Source organism: Medicago sativa, chromosome 4 (genome assembly GCF_051527215.1).
Source record: "Medicago sativa cultivar Bolivia chromosome 4, Bolivia_mono, whole genome shotgun sequence".
Lineage (NCBI taxonomy): Eukaryota > Viridiplantae > Streptophyta > Magnoliopsida > Fabales > Fabaceae > Medicago > Medicago sativa.
The window spans coordinates 24,698,933-24,713,620 of NC_140752.1; the positions used below are offsets into that span (position 1 = coordinate 24,698,933).

Here is a 14,688-nt window from a genome sequence, read left to right on the forward strand (position 1 = left end):
AAGATCTCAGTTTTTCCCAATGAACTACAATGGTTACACCTGTATACATTCCATCAGTGGAGGTTAATTTCATCCAAGCAATTTTCTACATGCAATGCTCATCTGATAAGCCCTACTATCATCATTGAGGTCATGTGGAACTTTTTCACCACTGACATAAGAAACTTCTAATGTGACAGATAACCATTTCATTGAATTATTACTTTTTCTCAATCACCTTTTTGTATAGCAGAGAAAATTGTAGAAGTGATATATCATGATATCATGAAGATAGGAAACAACTTATTAATGGTTGAAAATTATGTATTGCATGTTTAAACTAACCATATATACCATTTTAATTAATAATTTTAATTAATTTGACAACCACCTAGCATCCATATTAGCAGGATGAACATGGAATTTTGATTTTTGTTTTCACAGCCTGTGACATTACAAAATTAAGTAAGGAATAATGAATATGTATGACCATTTTCATCCCTTTTTCATTGTGTGTAAAGCCCTAAGTCGCCCTGCAAACTTATGAGATTACCAGCAACGGTGGTTCCATTTAAAGTATCCCAAAAAATTCTTCATTAATAATATGCATTTCACGGGAGTAGCATGATATTAGTTGACATTTAAATTAAGCAGATTACACATGAAAAGCTAAATTAACATAACAGAAGATAGACACCGATTACAACTGATATGATGCTATCTTTAAAACTACAATAATGACATAGAAACTGCAGTTCATTACTAATACTCAAAACAACCAAGACCTTCAACAACTAACTACAATACACTTGATAAACCACAACAAACAAAGACAACCATGTTATAACAAGCCCATTAACGATGGAACAATGCCAACATGACGCACAATCAGTTTCTCCAGAAATACTCGATAACTCGATACGTTACACCCCCTTAAGCTGCAGCTGCAGAAGGCTGCATTGTTTTTCTCAAAACCAACATTGGAGGAGTACAAAGGTACATAACTCTGTTGTTAGCTTCTCCGGTTACACCCAAATTTATAACCTGACGTGGAGTATATTTGCGTGCTTCAGCAAGAGCTTGCCACTAACCAGTAAAAATGTATGAGACACCTTGGTCATGACAGAAATCCATGGTTATCTTCCAGGTATAACCAAAGTTAGTCAACAATGGTCAATTCAGTGCGCTCAACTGGTAAAGCAGCTTGACAAAATCCTAGGCAACCCAACTTCTGTGAACATAGATCAAACATTACAAATCCTAATATAAAATAAAAAGTACAACCTAAATTCATCAATAACCAAAATAAACATACCAATATTCCTTCCGTAACATCAGCTTCAGATAACTCCTTCACAGTTAGATGACTGAATATTGTGGGAAGAAAATGAGCAGTTGATCTGTAGCGTATGAATGAATTTCGATAGTCGTGGACATTTTGAATTTGATGGAGAATTCGCTGTGGAGGGTTGAATTGAGGATAAACCAACTATTTTCCATGCATGTTTCTAAGCTCAAATAGGAATAGGTGTCGATTGGCATAGACCAAGGTAATCCATGTACCGTCACAAATCTTGTAAAACCTCTGCAGCACTTCCCAGCCATGTCCAAAATAAACCTTCTCATTCTTCTTCTCCACAACCAGCTCAAGCTCATTATTATTTGGATCACGAATAATCACAAACGGTGCAACTTCTAACGCAAAAAGCCTGGAGAAGCAAGCTGGAAATTTGCCCTTTTTCTACAATAACATTTGATGACAATGAATTATAACATTTAGAGGGGATACTCGCAGACCAAATAAATTAACATGCACTTGAAAGATATAACAACTAACACTGCAGGTATCATATTCCATATGAAATGTCCTCAGGTTAACCAAATCCCTTTGCACAACAACGTCAACCTCTGGCCCAACATTACCTTGTACTGTCATCAAACCATGAAGAACATACAGAGAATATAATGATAATTAATATTTACCTCTGGCATAAACCAAGTTCAACAAAAAAATTTGATTATAAGATTTTGTTATGCATACCTTTAATTGAAACCAATCCATTAGCGTAAGAACGGTCCTTTGAATACATGTTGAAGTTCTCCAATCGCGTCATTCCTAGAACACTGAAAGCAACTAAAGATGACCTTAGGGTTATTGATAAGTTGTAATGTAGTTGTGGTTTTGCTTCATATTTCCTCTACACACTTATATAGAAGAAAGAGATTCACATGAGATTGTAATCATGACCCCTCATGTTAAATAACGTGCTGCACAAGGGTTCTCATTTCAATCCTCCACCATGGCAGCCTATGAATGGAAGATGTCAGCATTCAAACACGAGGGTAAAATAGTAATTAGCACATCAATATTCATAATTTAGGGTTTTCCGCTTTGAACGTTGCAGTTGTAATTGTTGGAGTTTACAAAGGAAGGAATTAGGGCTAACTTGCAGATTTGTATTGCATTAGTAATATTATGATTTCTTATTCTTAATTTACACATGGCATCAGAGATCGTGATTTAAGAGACTCTACTTTTGCTAATAATTCTAGAGAAAATTTGACTGGTCATTTTATGTTGTCACTAACTCAAATCTTGATTGGGCACTACGTTATAGTGCTGAAGCTGAATTTCGAGCCATGACACAAGGCATTTGTGAATTACTTTGGCTTAAATATTCCAGCTATAAGCATATCACATAATACAATTCAACATTATCGAACTAAGCATATTGAAGTCGATAAACACTTTATTAAGGAGAAGCTTGATAATGGGTTGATTTACATGCGATATGTGTCCTCTCAAAGCAACTTGCAGATATTCTCACTAAAGGATTGAATAGCTAAAATTTTGAACGAATTGTATCCAAGCTCGGAGTCGAGAGTACCTATTCACGAGTTTGAGAGTGTTGGAAATAGTAAATTCATTGTATGTAGGAGCATTTAAGTCTTTATGTTTGTGTATGTTTACATTCATGCATTTAGGGAGTTGGACGTATATTCATTTATCCTTGTAAGCATTTTTGTTTTTAGAAAATTTACCTAGTAAACATGACATGTTATTAATTATGACGTGTATATATAAATACATGGTGGCTGAGTGTTTTATGTTGGAAATCTAGGTCTAACAGATTTCATAAAATATGTTCAATAATTATGAATCAATAGCGGAAACAGATGAAACATTAAATATAAATATATGAACGGATCTACGACACGTTTGATTTATCAAGGATATCAATAGTTAGGTATTAGGAATATCTGGATAAAGCTTTCATGACAACCCTCTCAACAACGTTGCAAGGGTTAACAGCGGCTGATTTGGTTCTTCCTCAACCGGTACCTTTATGCCTCAAGTTCTTTTCAGATGGGGAGAAGAGAGAGTATTGCCGAGTACGGTGTATTGGGAACCATAATCTCTTTTATATTGGATGGCCATTAGGGTTTCCCATTATTCTGTTAATGGACCATCCAGAGATCCACTTATTGAGTCCATATCAATTAATTAAATATTTAATTAATTATCTAATTAGAAATCTAATAGACTTTTTACTTAATTTGATCACTAATCAATTAAGGTTTACAATTGATAAATAGCTAATATAATTATTATTACGATACTTGCCCACATAATCATATCGGAATATAATTAAATAACTAAAATATTCCAACATTTTACTCACTCAGGCACATTCAAAAAATTTCTCATTTCTATTTTTCAAATATATGTTTAGAAAAAAAGGTTAAATAAGTATTTGTTCTCAATATAAATCCTAAATTTTATTTTTAGTCCCTTTTAAATGGTTTTAGCAGTTTTGGTATCCAAATATTTTTCGTCACTCAGACCCTTGCTTTTGATTAATCACATATCTGACTTTTTAAGTTTTATATTATTTTCCACCACATTGGCCCTACAAAACAAGAAACAATCGTCTGCAAACAACAGATGGGACACCGCTGGTGCTCCGCGACATACTTGTACCCCATGAATATCACCTTTATTAACTGCCTTATGTATTTTCCACTGCAAACAACGTCTACTCACTATTCTTAAAACTTATGAGGCAGCATCTGGACAAGAAATTAACTTATCAAAGTCTGAGGTGTTTTTCAGTCGCAATATGAGTAGGGCGGCGCAAGAAGATTTGTCACGCATTATTGGTGTCCGACATGTGATAGGTACCGGAAAGTATTTGGGATTACCTTCGATGATTGGGAGAGATAAGAAGTCTGTCTTTTCTTTTATCAAGGATCGTATTTGGAAGCGAATAAATGCATGGAGGGGACGAGCATTATCGAAGGCGGGCAAGGAAGTTATGATCAATCTGTGTTACAATCTATTCCTTCTTACATAATGAGTATTTATCTTCTACCGAATTCAATTATAGATGATATTGAGAAGATGATCAATGCATTTTGGTGGGGAGGAAGGAGTAACAACCGAGGGATTAAATGGATGGCATGGGAACGCGTGGCATGCCCCAAAGAATTTGGTGGAATGGGGTTCCGAAATTTCAAAGCTTTTAATCTCGCAATGGTAGCTAAGTAAGGATGGAGCTTTCTGTGTAATCCTGAATCTCTGGTTGCTAGAATATTTAAATCAAGGTACTTTCCCCGTTCTTCATTTATGAGTGCACAACTCGGATATAACCCGAGCTTTGCTTGGCAGAGTAATTGGAATTCGCGTCAGTTACTTATATACGAATGTAGGTGGACAATTGGAAATGGGCAACATATCAGCGTGATGAATGATCCATGAGTTCGAGGTGTCAATGATAGCTGGATTCAATCCCCACAAAGCCATGGTGTGCACGGTTTGCGTGTGTCTGATTTGATAGTTGATGAGGAGCGAGTTTGGGATATTGATAAGCTTGAATCTTTGTTTCCAGACGATATGGTGCAAGCTATTCTCGACACACCACTATTTGCAAAAGTTCATAATGATAGAATAGCGTGGATGATAGAACGTAGTGGGAGGTATACTGTTAAAACTGGTTATAAATTGGCTATGATGGAGTTGTTACATACTGATCGGTTCCATGTTGAAGAAGAGTGACATAGAATCGGAAAGGTGAACTCCCCTCATAAAGCACGTAGCTTATTATGGAGGATTTGCAGGGGGTGTGTCCCGACGCGTCTTCGTCTACAAACACGACATGTACAGTGTGAGGTGATATGTCCCTGGTGTGATACGGCTGTTGAGGATGATTGGCATGCTTTTGTGGGATGTACAGTGGCGTGTGAGAGTTGGTATTGGACAGGGCTTTCGACTGTGCTGCAATCACGAGTTGACACTGTGAGCAGTTTGGCAGATTTAATTTTTGACATATGTTGTTTCGAAAGCCGAGACATTGCTGGTCGGGTGGCTTTACTTCTTTGGCAAATTTGGGCTGCACGTAATGATGTCATTTGGAATGACGCACATCATATTTCAACAAGCATTGGGAGGGCATCACTAGATGCAAGGCAGCAATGGCAGGAGGTTCATAAACAACCCTCACTATCGGTTGTGCAAAACAGGCAAAATAGAGTGCAAGGTAACAACTCAGTTTGGGAGAAACCGCGCGAGACATGGTTGAAGTGCAATGTGGATGCCGCGTTCCATTGCCGTAGCCATATTACATCTTTTGCGTGTTGTGTTAGAGACTCTCGTGGACAATTTATTCAGGCTCAAACGAAATGACAGAGGGCAAATATGATAGTTTTGGAGGGGGAGGCATTAGCCTTACTCGATGCCATTTACTTTGCTGAGGGGAACAGATGGGACCGAGTTGTCTTCGAGTCGGACTCAGCTACTCTAGTGCAAGCTCTATCGTCTTCAGGCCACGGCGATTCGGAGTTCTATGCTATTGTTTCTAGTATTATCTATCAGTTATCTTTACATTCCAACTTCGTGGTGAAGTTTGTTAGGAGCAAACGAACATGGTTGCTCATACTTTAGCTAGGGCGGCCTGTTCTTAGGCTAGTCACCGTATTTTTTATTCTTATCCTCCTTGTATTGAACATTGGTTGATTAATGATAATAATTAAATTTGCTTTGGTAAAAAAAAAGTTTTAAATTATTTTTTAAAGTAATATTTAATACATTATAGAAATCTCATTTACATACATTTAACCTTTTGTAGAAAAATTTGTTATAATATTCTAAACATCATTGTAAAAAATCATTAAAAAATATAAAAAGTGTTTAACTTAAAAAGTCAAAGACAAAAAGTCGTGACAAATTTTTTTTAAAGACTAAAACTTTTTGAAATTTTTTAAAGAAATTAAAAACAAAATTTAAGATTTTTATAAATAGCAAAAACTTATTCAATAGCAAAAAATAAAAAATTACATATATTTTATTTGTTAGGGAAATTACATCTAATCTTTAGAAATAACTTTTTTTTTTAAATTTAATTTATAAACACTGTCAGTGTAAAAAGTTTTACATAATTTATAAACACTGTCGGTGTAAAAAGTTTTACACATTGAAAATGATAATTCATATGTCCCTTCATTCAGTTAATGGCGGCGTTTAACATGGGAATGGGGAGTTTTTTCCCATCATGGGAAAGCTCCTCTTTCCAGGACACCTCTCAGTGGGTTACCTCTTTGATAAAAATAAATAAAAAACTGAAAATTGTTATTTAATGTTGTTTGTTTTTTCTAGTGCACCTCCCCCTGATTACTATTACTTCTCACTTCTATTATTTTCAGAAGACCACCTCGTTCATTTCCTTGACCTTCTCTCCAACAGCTTATTTTTTTTTCTTTGAGAAGAACAAAACTCCTTCTCTCCAACAGCTAAAAATGAAACTCAACATATCCATGGAAAAATAATCCCAATAGTTTTTCAAACTAAAACAACTAAATCCAATCCAAGAGTCCCAATTTACAGCTCACACATATCAATAATTCCTTTGGATCTACAACTCAATAAAATCCAATACAAAAGTTTTTATAAATCTGATGCATATCAATAAACTCCTTCTCTCAGTTTTCAATTTATTTATTCTCTGGAACTTTCTTATCTTTGCAGATCTGATGAAAAATGAAAATGAAGGAGGAAGAATGAGGAAAACCCCCAAGAATTATCGAAAATGAATAGAATTGGAAATTTTGAGGGAAAAAAAAAAATCTGAATTAAAGGAAAGAACTTAGAGGTGAGCATGAAGAAAGAAGAACTGAAAGAGATGAATGTTTGGAAGAGACCTTCAAAGCCATCGAATAATTGACATGTTGGAGTGTTCTTCATTTTAATTACCTTATATATTTTTTTGTATTAATTAAAAGAGAAGTTCTAGGTTTGATTTTAAAATAATTTTAAAAGTGATTTTAAAAGTAATGAAAAGTGATTTTAATTGATTTTAAAAATGATTTTAATGGATTTTATTAATAGTCAACAAATTTATTTTATGCCACACAAAATTTAATGGATTTTAATGGATTTTACTAATTCAAATTAACATGGAATGATTAAAATGAGATGAAAAACGTGCAGCCCAGTCCTTTCCAAAGGCCCATGATTTAATTAAAAAAAAACCAGTATATCAAACAAATGAAAAATGTTATTTACTAATCATATAGTGGGGTCCACGTTTTTGTCTCACAATGCTCAACAAAAAGTAAAAGCAAGTATCAGGTCATTGATCCTAGCCATCCAAATAAAATACTATTATATCTATGGCTGTGGTTAAACTTTCCCATGGTGGGAAAGAACTTCCCTTTCCCATTCTAAACCCCACCTCAGTTAATAGATGTGTAAAACTTTTGTACCCTTTGAAGTAATTTTTTTCTTTCCTTCCAAAAAGAACTTACAATTAGGGTAGCTTGTCCCACAAATTTCTGTTTGGGTGTAAAAACCTGCAAACAATCCACACTCCATTTCTTCCTTCCTTCCTTTACACTGCACAACTTCAGAAATCTCAACTACTATAACCGAAATCTCGACCCGCAACAAGATCCGAATGAGGGATACTACGAATCTGGATTTGCAGGAATCAGGTTGGGAGGAACTTCGTAAGGAAGCGCGTAAGATCGAAGGTGATCTCGACGTTAAGCTTTCTTCTTACGCTAAACTCGGTGCTAGATTCACTCAAGGAGGTTCAATTCCTTTCCCCTTTTCATCGCATTCATCGTTTTTCTGTTGAATTGGATTGTTTTTGTTTTTAGTTTATGTTTCGATTTGATTTTGAGAGAGATGGAAGTGATTTTAGTATGTGATCTGGAGTGGAATTATTGATCTGTGGCTGATGTCGGTGGTACTAGCTTATGAAGTAGTGGTATGAACACGGAACACGACATTGATACTGACACGTTGATACTGATAAAAATTTGAATAAATGAATTAGTGTTTGTTTGGTTTTGCAAGCACGGACACAGTCCCGGTGTCTGACAAGTGTCGTGTCACTGACACACGACACATATAATTACACTGAATTATGTGATTTTCTCAAATTATTAGCGGTGTTGGCGTGTCAGTGTCCGCTATCCGTGCTTCATAGGTGGTGGTGACAAATTGATTTTGTAAAATTGAATCTGAATAAATAAAAGGGAGTTGAATGTAAAGTGATTTATGTTTAGATGTATTTATGTAAAAGTGGATTTAACAATAAATTTAAGGGTAAAATCGATTGTGGAAGTCAAAAGCTATAAATTCCAGCTTCAAGTAGAATCAATTCTACAACCAAAATCATTTCTTTTTTAAATCATCCAAACATGATAAAATCAATTCTACAATCTCTAGAATCACTTTTGCCACTCCAAAATTGAAACCAAACATATGGTTAATTGAATGTAATCACATGTGTTAGTGTCCTGTCAGTGTGGACATGTGTCGGACACCGGACATGCATTTCATCAGAAGTGTCGGTGTTTGTGTTAAATTTAACTTATTTAATTTTTAATGTTCGATTAGAAACATAGAATTGACCAAGAGCGGGTAGGGTGGTGTACCTGCAAACACTTTGAAGCTCAAAACAATGTTTCATTGGGTTGGGGTTAGAGGTAAGAAATTGTTGGGTATGAGGGGAGTCCGAAAATAACGTAGATCATTACATTGGACTTTGAGCAACCATACTAGTGGAATTGGACACCACATCTCCCTAAATTTTAGCACATTAGATTAGACGTATAGATCCTCTCACTTATATGATGCTCGTTATCCACTTTTTCATTAAATGTGAGACTCTTATTCACACTTGAAATACGAACGGAAATGACATGACATAGGGTAATTCTGAGAGTGATTTCTTTTCATAGTCAAGGCAAGGCGTAGTGGTCTTTTGGTAGGAATGTTCATTGGCGCTTGTAATAGAGTGCAAGGAATGCACCACACGAGGTGGACCATCGTTGGATTGATCGTGAGGTGGCGTGAAGAGTTTATGGATCCCCTGAAGTGGGATTTCCACACGGAGGTTAAGTTCTGATGAGCTTTGGCCTAATGCAGAACAATATATTTGAGTGTTCTGAAGTAGAACTGCTTTTTCCTCCAAATTGATTCTATTTTGACGATAGGATTTTGATCTTTTGCGTGAATTGGTTTTTAGATTAAGATTTATTTTTCAACTCACTTTTAGGTGAATGTATCCTAACGTAAATAAATAACTTTACTTTCAACTCACTGTTAACGAAGTCAATTCTTTCAAATCAATTTTTGCTACTGCAGAACCAAACACACACTTAGCGCATGCTTGGTTATGCAATGTTTATTGACTGTGAGTTTTACGAAGTTCCCATTAGTAGAAGTGGTTGAATGTACGTTTTCTGCCACAAAAACTAACATGTGTTTAGCGTGTTTGGTTATGTTGGTCAGAATTTATTTTTCCTCTTGTCAAACATGATTCTAAGGAAAATACAAGTGCTTGGTTACTATGAGGCAAAATTGATTTTGTTTTATTCTTGAAACTCTAGTTTGATTACGAGTAATAAAAAGATGCTTTTTTGTTAGATTGAATTGAAAAACTACAATTAATTATACATAACATTTGCTTTTGGATAGTGATTATGTTTTACTATATTCAGTCTGCCTGCTTATTGATGAGTTTTTTTGAAAGACAAATGTTAGTTGTTTCTTGTTATTTTTGTTAGTAGGGGGAGTTGAAACGATAACTCATGAGTTAATCATTGATTAAGTGATCGAACATTTTTGATGAATCAAATGTTAAGCAAACGATTTGAGGATTAACATATTTTATATTAAAATTGTGTTGGGATAATATGGCTATGGTGTTTACTTTTTGTATTACGCCTAGAAAGCTAAAGATCTGTTCTTTTTGAGATAATATTCACCAATAATGATGAAATTCTATCGTGTTTTATTAACTTTTATTGTAAGCACATTCTGACCTCTTGTTATTAGGTTATGTGGATGGTGGCTCACCATCTGTTGGGTCCAGTAGGTCTTGGAAGTCCATGGAAATGGAAATCCAATCCTTGCTCGAGAAACTATTGGACATAAATGATTCCATGAGTAGATGTGCTGCATCTGCTGGACCAGCTACTTCTGTAACACAGAAGTTGGCTAGGCACAGAGATATTCTTCATGAGTTTACCCAGGTCTGTTGCTATAAAATTTCTGTTTTGTATATGTAGTTTCAATTTTCAACTCAGCCAGTTTAAAAAAAAAAAAAAGAATTTCTGGGATCAAAATTGTATGAGAAGTACATATAGATTGTTTTAATTGCCACACCATAACCTGTATATTCTTGGACACTGCATTGGGTTTGAATTTAAGAATAGGCGCATTTAGATTTTGCTTGCAACACGTGAACTTGGGTACACTACAGTTGTCAGTTGTGAGTGTGGGTATTGGCTTCTAAAATGTTATTTTCCATTCTAGATTCAACTTCTGTGAGCCTTTGTATTATGTTTGAATAAAAACATATGTTGGTTTTGGCCAATTTATGCCAAAATTAAAAGAAAGAGTTGTAACCAACTAATAAATTGCTTTCTTTAATAGCTGCATACTCTCACTTCATCAGTTCATTATTTGGGAATGTTTGACTCACTGAAGCTGTTACAATGTTACTTCTTCGACATTTCCTCTCAATAAAATGATGCCTGAGGCTTTTCAGTGAAGTATCATAAATCAATTAGCACATATTATGTTATGCCAAGCCTGTAAAATTCGGTACGCTGCTGAATCAGTTGGCTTGTGATTCTTAAAACCTATCCTGCATATACACATAATTTATGCAATTTTGAAGAAAACGAACCAATTGAAAATGCAGAAAACCACTGAAGACTCTGTCTGATCCTATGGTGGTTGTAGAAATGAATAGATTGACTCAATAATTTGATTTAATTCCTTTAGTATGCTTTGGAGGAAAGATTGGTAAGATGCAACACTAAAATCAAGTCTGGGATCAAGGAATGAGGCTTCCTGCCAACATACTCCAAACATTGGATCCTGGGGAAAATATTTTGCTTGCGTTTGTTCATGCAAACACCCATAGTACAAGGTGTAACTTGAGGAAATGAGTATTGATAGGACGCCTAGAATAACTATGGTCTACCTAAGGAGAAAGAAGACACATGATGTATGGAATTACTGCCAAAAGTGTTGAGAATCTTATATTGGATTGTGAATTTGCCTGCATGTGGTCATAAGTTGGAGTCAAGATTTTTTTTTTTTCTTCTTCATAATATAAGCCAGTTTTGTGGGGTTGAGTTAGGTGCAGCCCAAATTCTATGATAATATCATAGGGCCATATGTTATCAGGCCACCTGGGTCATGCTCTATAGATGTGTTGAGAGGCATCCGATAGTGATTTGACCTGATTAGTGGTTACAAGTGAGAGGTAATCATAACCTCACAAACCAATCGTGTGGTGTTTGAGTTAGGTTTAACCCATTTTCGAAAAAGAATATAGAGAAAATGGAAGAGATCGGGAAGGAGATATATAGTGCGGGGGTGGGAATCATGGGAGTTAGGCTGAGATTTTTAGGAGAAGATCGGACACTCAATTTTCTAGTCCTTTTGTTTTGTTCTATTTTTTGTATTTTCTCTTTGTAATTTCAGAACCCAGGATCTATTGTCACCTTGAATCAGGCTTGAATTTTAACCATTAATACGATATTTTCTATGCTCGGTATCAGGCTTATCATACACGTATAATATTGGACACAAATAAGGGAAGAACGGAAATGTATTCTCTCATGTCGCATTTCCATCTTTTGAAATCCCCACCATCTATCAAAAAGGAGAGAGTGAGATACTTTAAAATATAAAAAGGGGGAGGTATATATTAAAACTGAAAAGAAATCCCGTGAAAATCCCATGAGGGAATCCAGTGAAAATCCCACCGCAGGAAATCCATTCCCGGCTTAGCCAAATTGAACTTTGTGTTTCATAGCCTACCATCAGACCATGATTTCTTTATCTCGCTGCTTTGACATGATATATTCTCTGTGGTTCTTTGTGGCTAAGCCTTTTCTACTGTTATGTAAAATTTTAATTCTAATTTCTTATGTAGGAATTAGCAATTTTTTTTTAATATTTATAAATTCTTACATTACTGTAATAAATTGGTTTCTACAGTAACATTTTTTAATTACTCTAGTAAGTTGACTTTAAATGTGTTTTTACCTTTTTTGTTGTTTGCTTCAGGAGTTCAGGCGTACCAAGGGGAACATAAACTCAATGAAGGAACATGCAGAGCTTTTAGGTTCTGTTAGGGATGATATTTCGGACTTTAAGGTGAATCCCGAGCATGATCTGAGTTAAATTATATAAATATTTCCTTACAGGTATTCTAGACTTAACTTCTTCTAGCAGGCATCTGGTAGTATGTCACCAAGGATGCAGTTATTACGTGAGAGAGCCTCCATCCATGGAAGTACGTCTCATGTAAGTATTTTTCTGCTTAAATTCTTTATTCGACCATGGTGACCATTAATTAAGCATCAGTCCCAGAAAGTTGTGCGTCTGACAGAAGAAACTATGCTTGTTGCTCTGTATAGCTCATGGAACCGTTTTTCAATATTAATGAGTTGGGATCATCTCCATTGAAATGGAATTGTCAATTACTAATGTTTTGGAGATAAATGTTTAATAAATATCACCAATTTTTTAAATGCGTGCATTTATATCATTTATTTACTCTAAAATTACACTAATGGACACCTCCATTTATTTTGAGAAATCAAGAGGATCCTTTCCCATTATTAATGTCATATAGCTAGGTGAACTGGCATGTAGCTAACATTTGTCAATATGGTGTTTGTTCTTGCCTGCATTTGGTGTCTTTTAAATCAATTCTAAGGTTGAAACCATAGTTTGACCTTCCCAATATACAAAATTTGAGCCGACTTGATATTGAGATTCCAGTATTCAAGCAGTGATGGAAGTTTCTTGCTTCTTTTCAGTAACCATTTATTCTTCCAAATTTTGAAATTACTTTTATTGATTGAAGTGCCATCAAGAGTTGACAGGCCACTCTTTAGACACTGCTGCATCTGTGCTCATTTATTGGTTTCAGCAAGGTCACATTAATGCTTAGTTTGGTACTAGTATATCAAATTCTTAGGGCATTTTGTCGGTTTATAGATATTTCGAAATTTGCAGTACTGCATTAATAGATTGGAGAAGAATATCTTCCAGTAAGATTTAGTTTTAAAGATTTCTCACTTAGCACTTACTAGAAGCCATAATAATGGGTCCTATAGAAACTCTTATCAGATCTTTGAAACCATTACTGTGATATCCTGTTTTTTTTTGCGGATTCTTGATTCACTCACTTTCCCGACATTTTTTCAGATAGATGAAGTTATTAGTCAAGCTCAAGCTACAAGAGCTGTCTTGGGTTCTCAGAGGGCATTGTTTGGCGATGTTCAAGGAAAAGTGAGGCTTCTTGGGGACAAGTTCCCCATTATTCGTAGCTTGCTCGGTATGTTGGACAGTAGTTTTTATCTTTCTAATTTGCCATTGATTTTCAAATTTATATTTCATGGCTCATCTTTAGTGACCTAATACATTACTTTTGCAGGTTCGATAAGAAGGCGAAAATCAAGGGATACCCTTATTCTGTCAGCAGTTATTGCTGCTTGTACCTTGTTTCTCATCATTTATTGGCTTTCAAAGTAACAAAAAGATTTTTGTAACACAAAAGTAGTGAATTATGGTACTTTTTATTCTTTGAAGTTTTCTACTTCTTTCTTTGACTATTTACTTTTTAGGGACGAGGAATATTAATATCTTTTTTACAATCCACATTTGTCTAGGAGCCTCATATTTGTGTTTAGTTGATTGTGTAAAATAATTTATTTGACTTTTGAATTTATATATAAATTAATAATATTTGGTTCTGCTGTTTTTGGTCAAGTAGATGCTACTTTTCTGATTTCAATTTTTTGTGTGGGTACCGAAGTTCATACATAAATCAAAATTGAAATTCATTGATGGAATTTGGTAACTTTCTGGAATTTAGGTTTATTTGTTCCCATTCAATATACTTTCTTAGCTGCCTCATGAAGTTGGGAAAAAATGTTTATAACATTGGATATGTCCATGTTGATTTTATTATATCAAACCACACAAATCAAGCATTAAAAAAAAAAAAAAACTACACAAATAAATAATAAGGTTGGCTAGGTGATGTTGGCTTGGGACCTTGGAGTATGCTCTTTCCTTCTCAAGGTCTAAGGTTCGATTCTTCTTGATCTCAATTTTAGCAGGCTATTGAGTTTCTTAAAAATAAGTTTGGATATCCACTACTCAACTACTCA

General features: G+C 34.9%; 1 protein-coding gene and 1 pseudogene across 1 annotated transcript; both read left to right on the forward strand.

Annotated features, from left to right (window-relative positions):
• Positions 1-4,255: 4,255 nt before the first annotated feature.
• On the forward strand, positions 4,256-5,940 carry LOC146927197 (uncharacterized; annotated as a pseudogene).
• Positions 5,941-7,808: 1,868 nt separating this feature from the next.
• On the forward strand, positions 7,809-14,284 carry GOS12 (golgi snare 12). The gene is made up of 6 exons (XM_085700545.1): positions 7,809-8,064; positions 10,322-10,518; positions 12,572-12,661; positions 12,740-12,811; positions 13,721-13,850; positions 13,950-14,284. The coding sequence occupies exons 1-6, from the start codon at positions 7,929-7,931 to the stop codon at positions 14,045-14,047; spliced, it is 723 nt and encodes a 240-aa protein (XP_085556671.1). The 5' UTR covers positions 7,809-7,928; the 3' UTR covers positions 14,048-14,284.
• Positions 14,285-14,688: the final 404 nt, after the last annotated feature.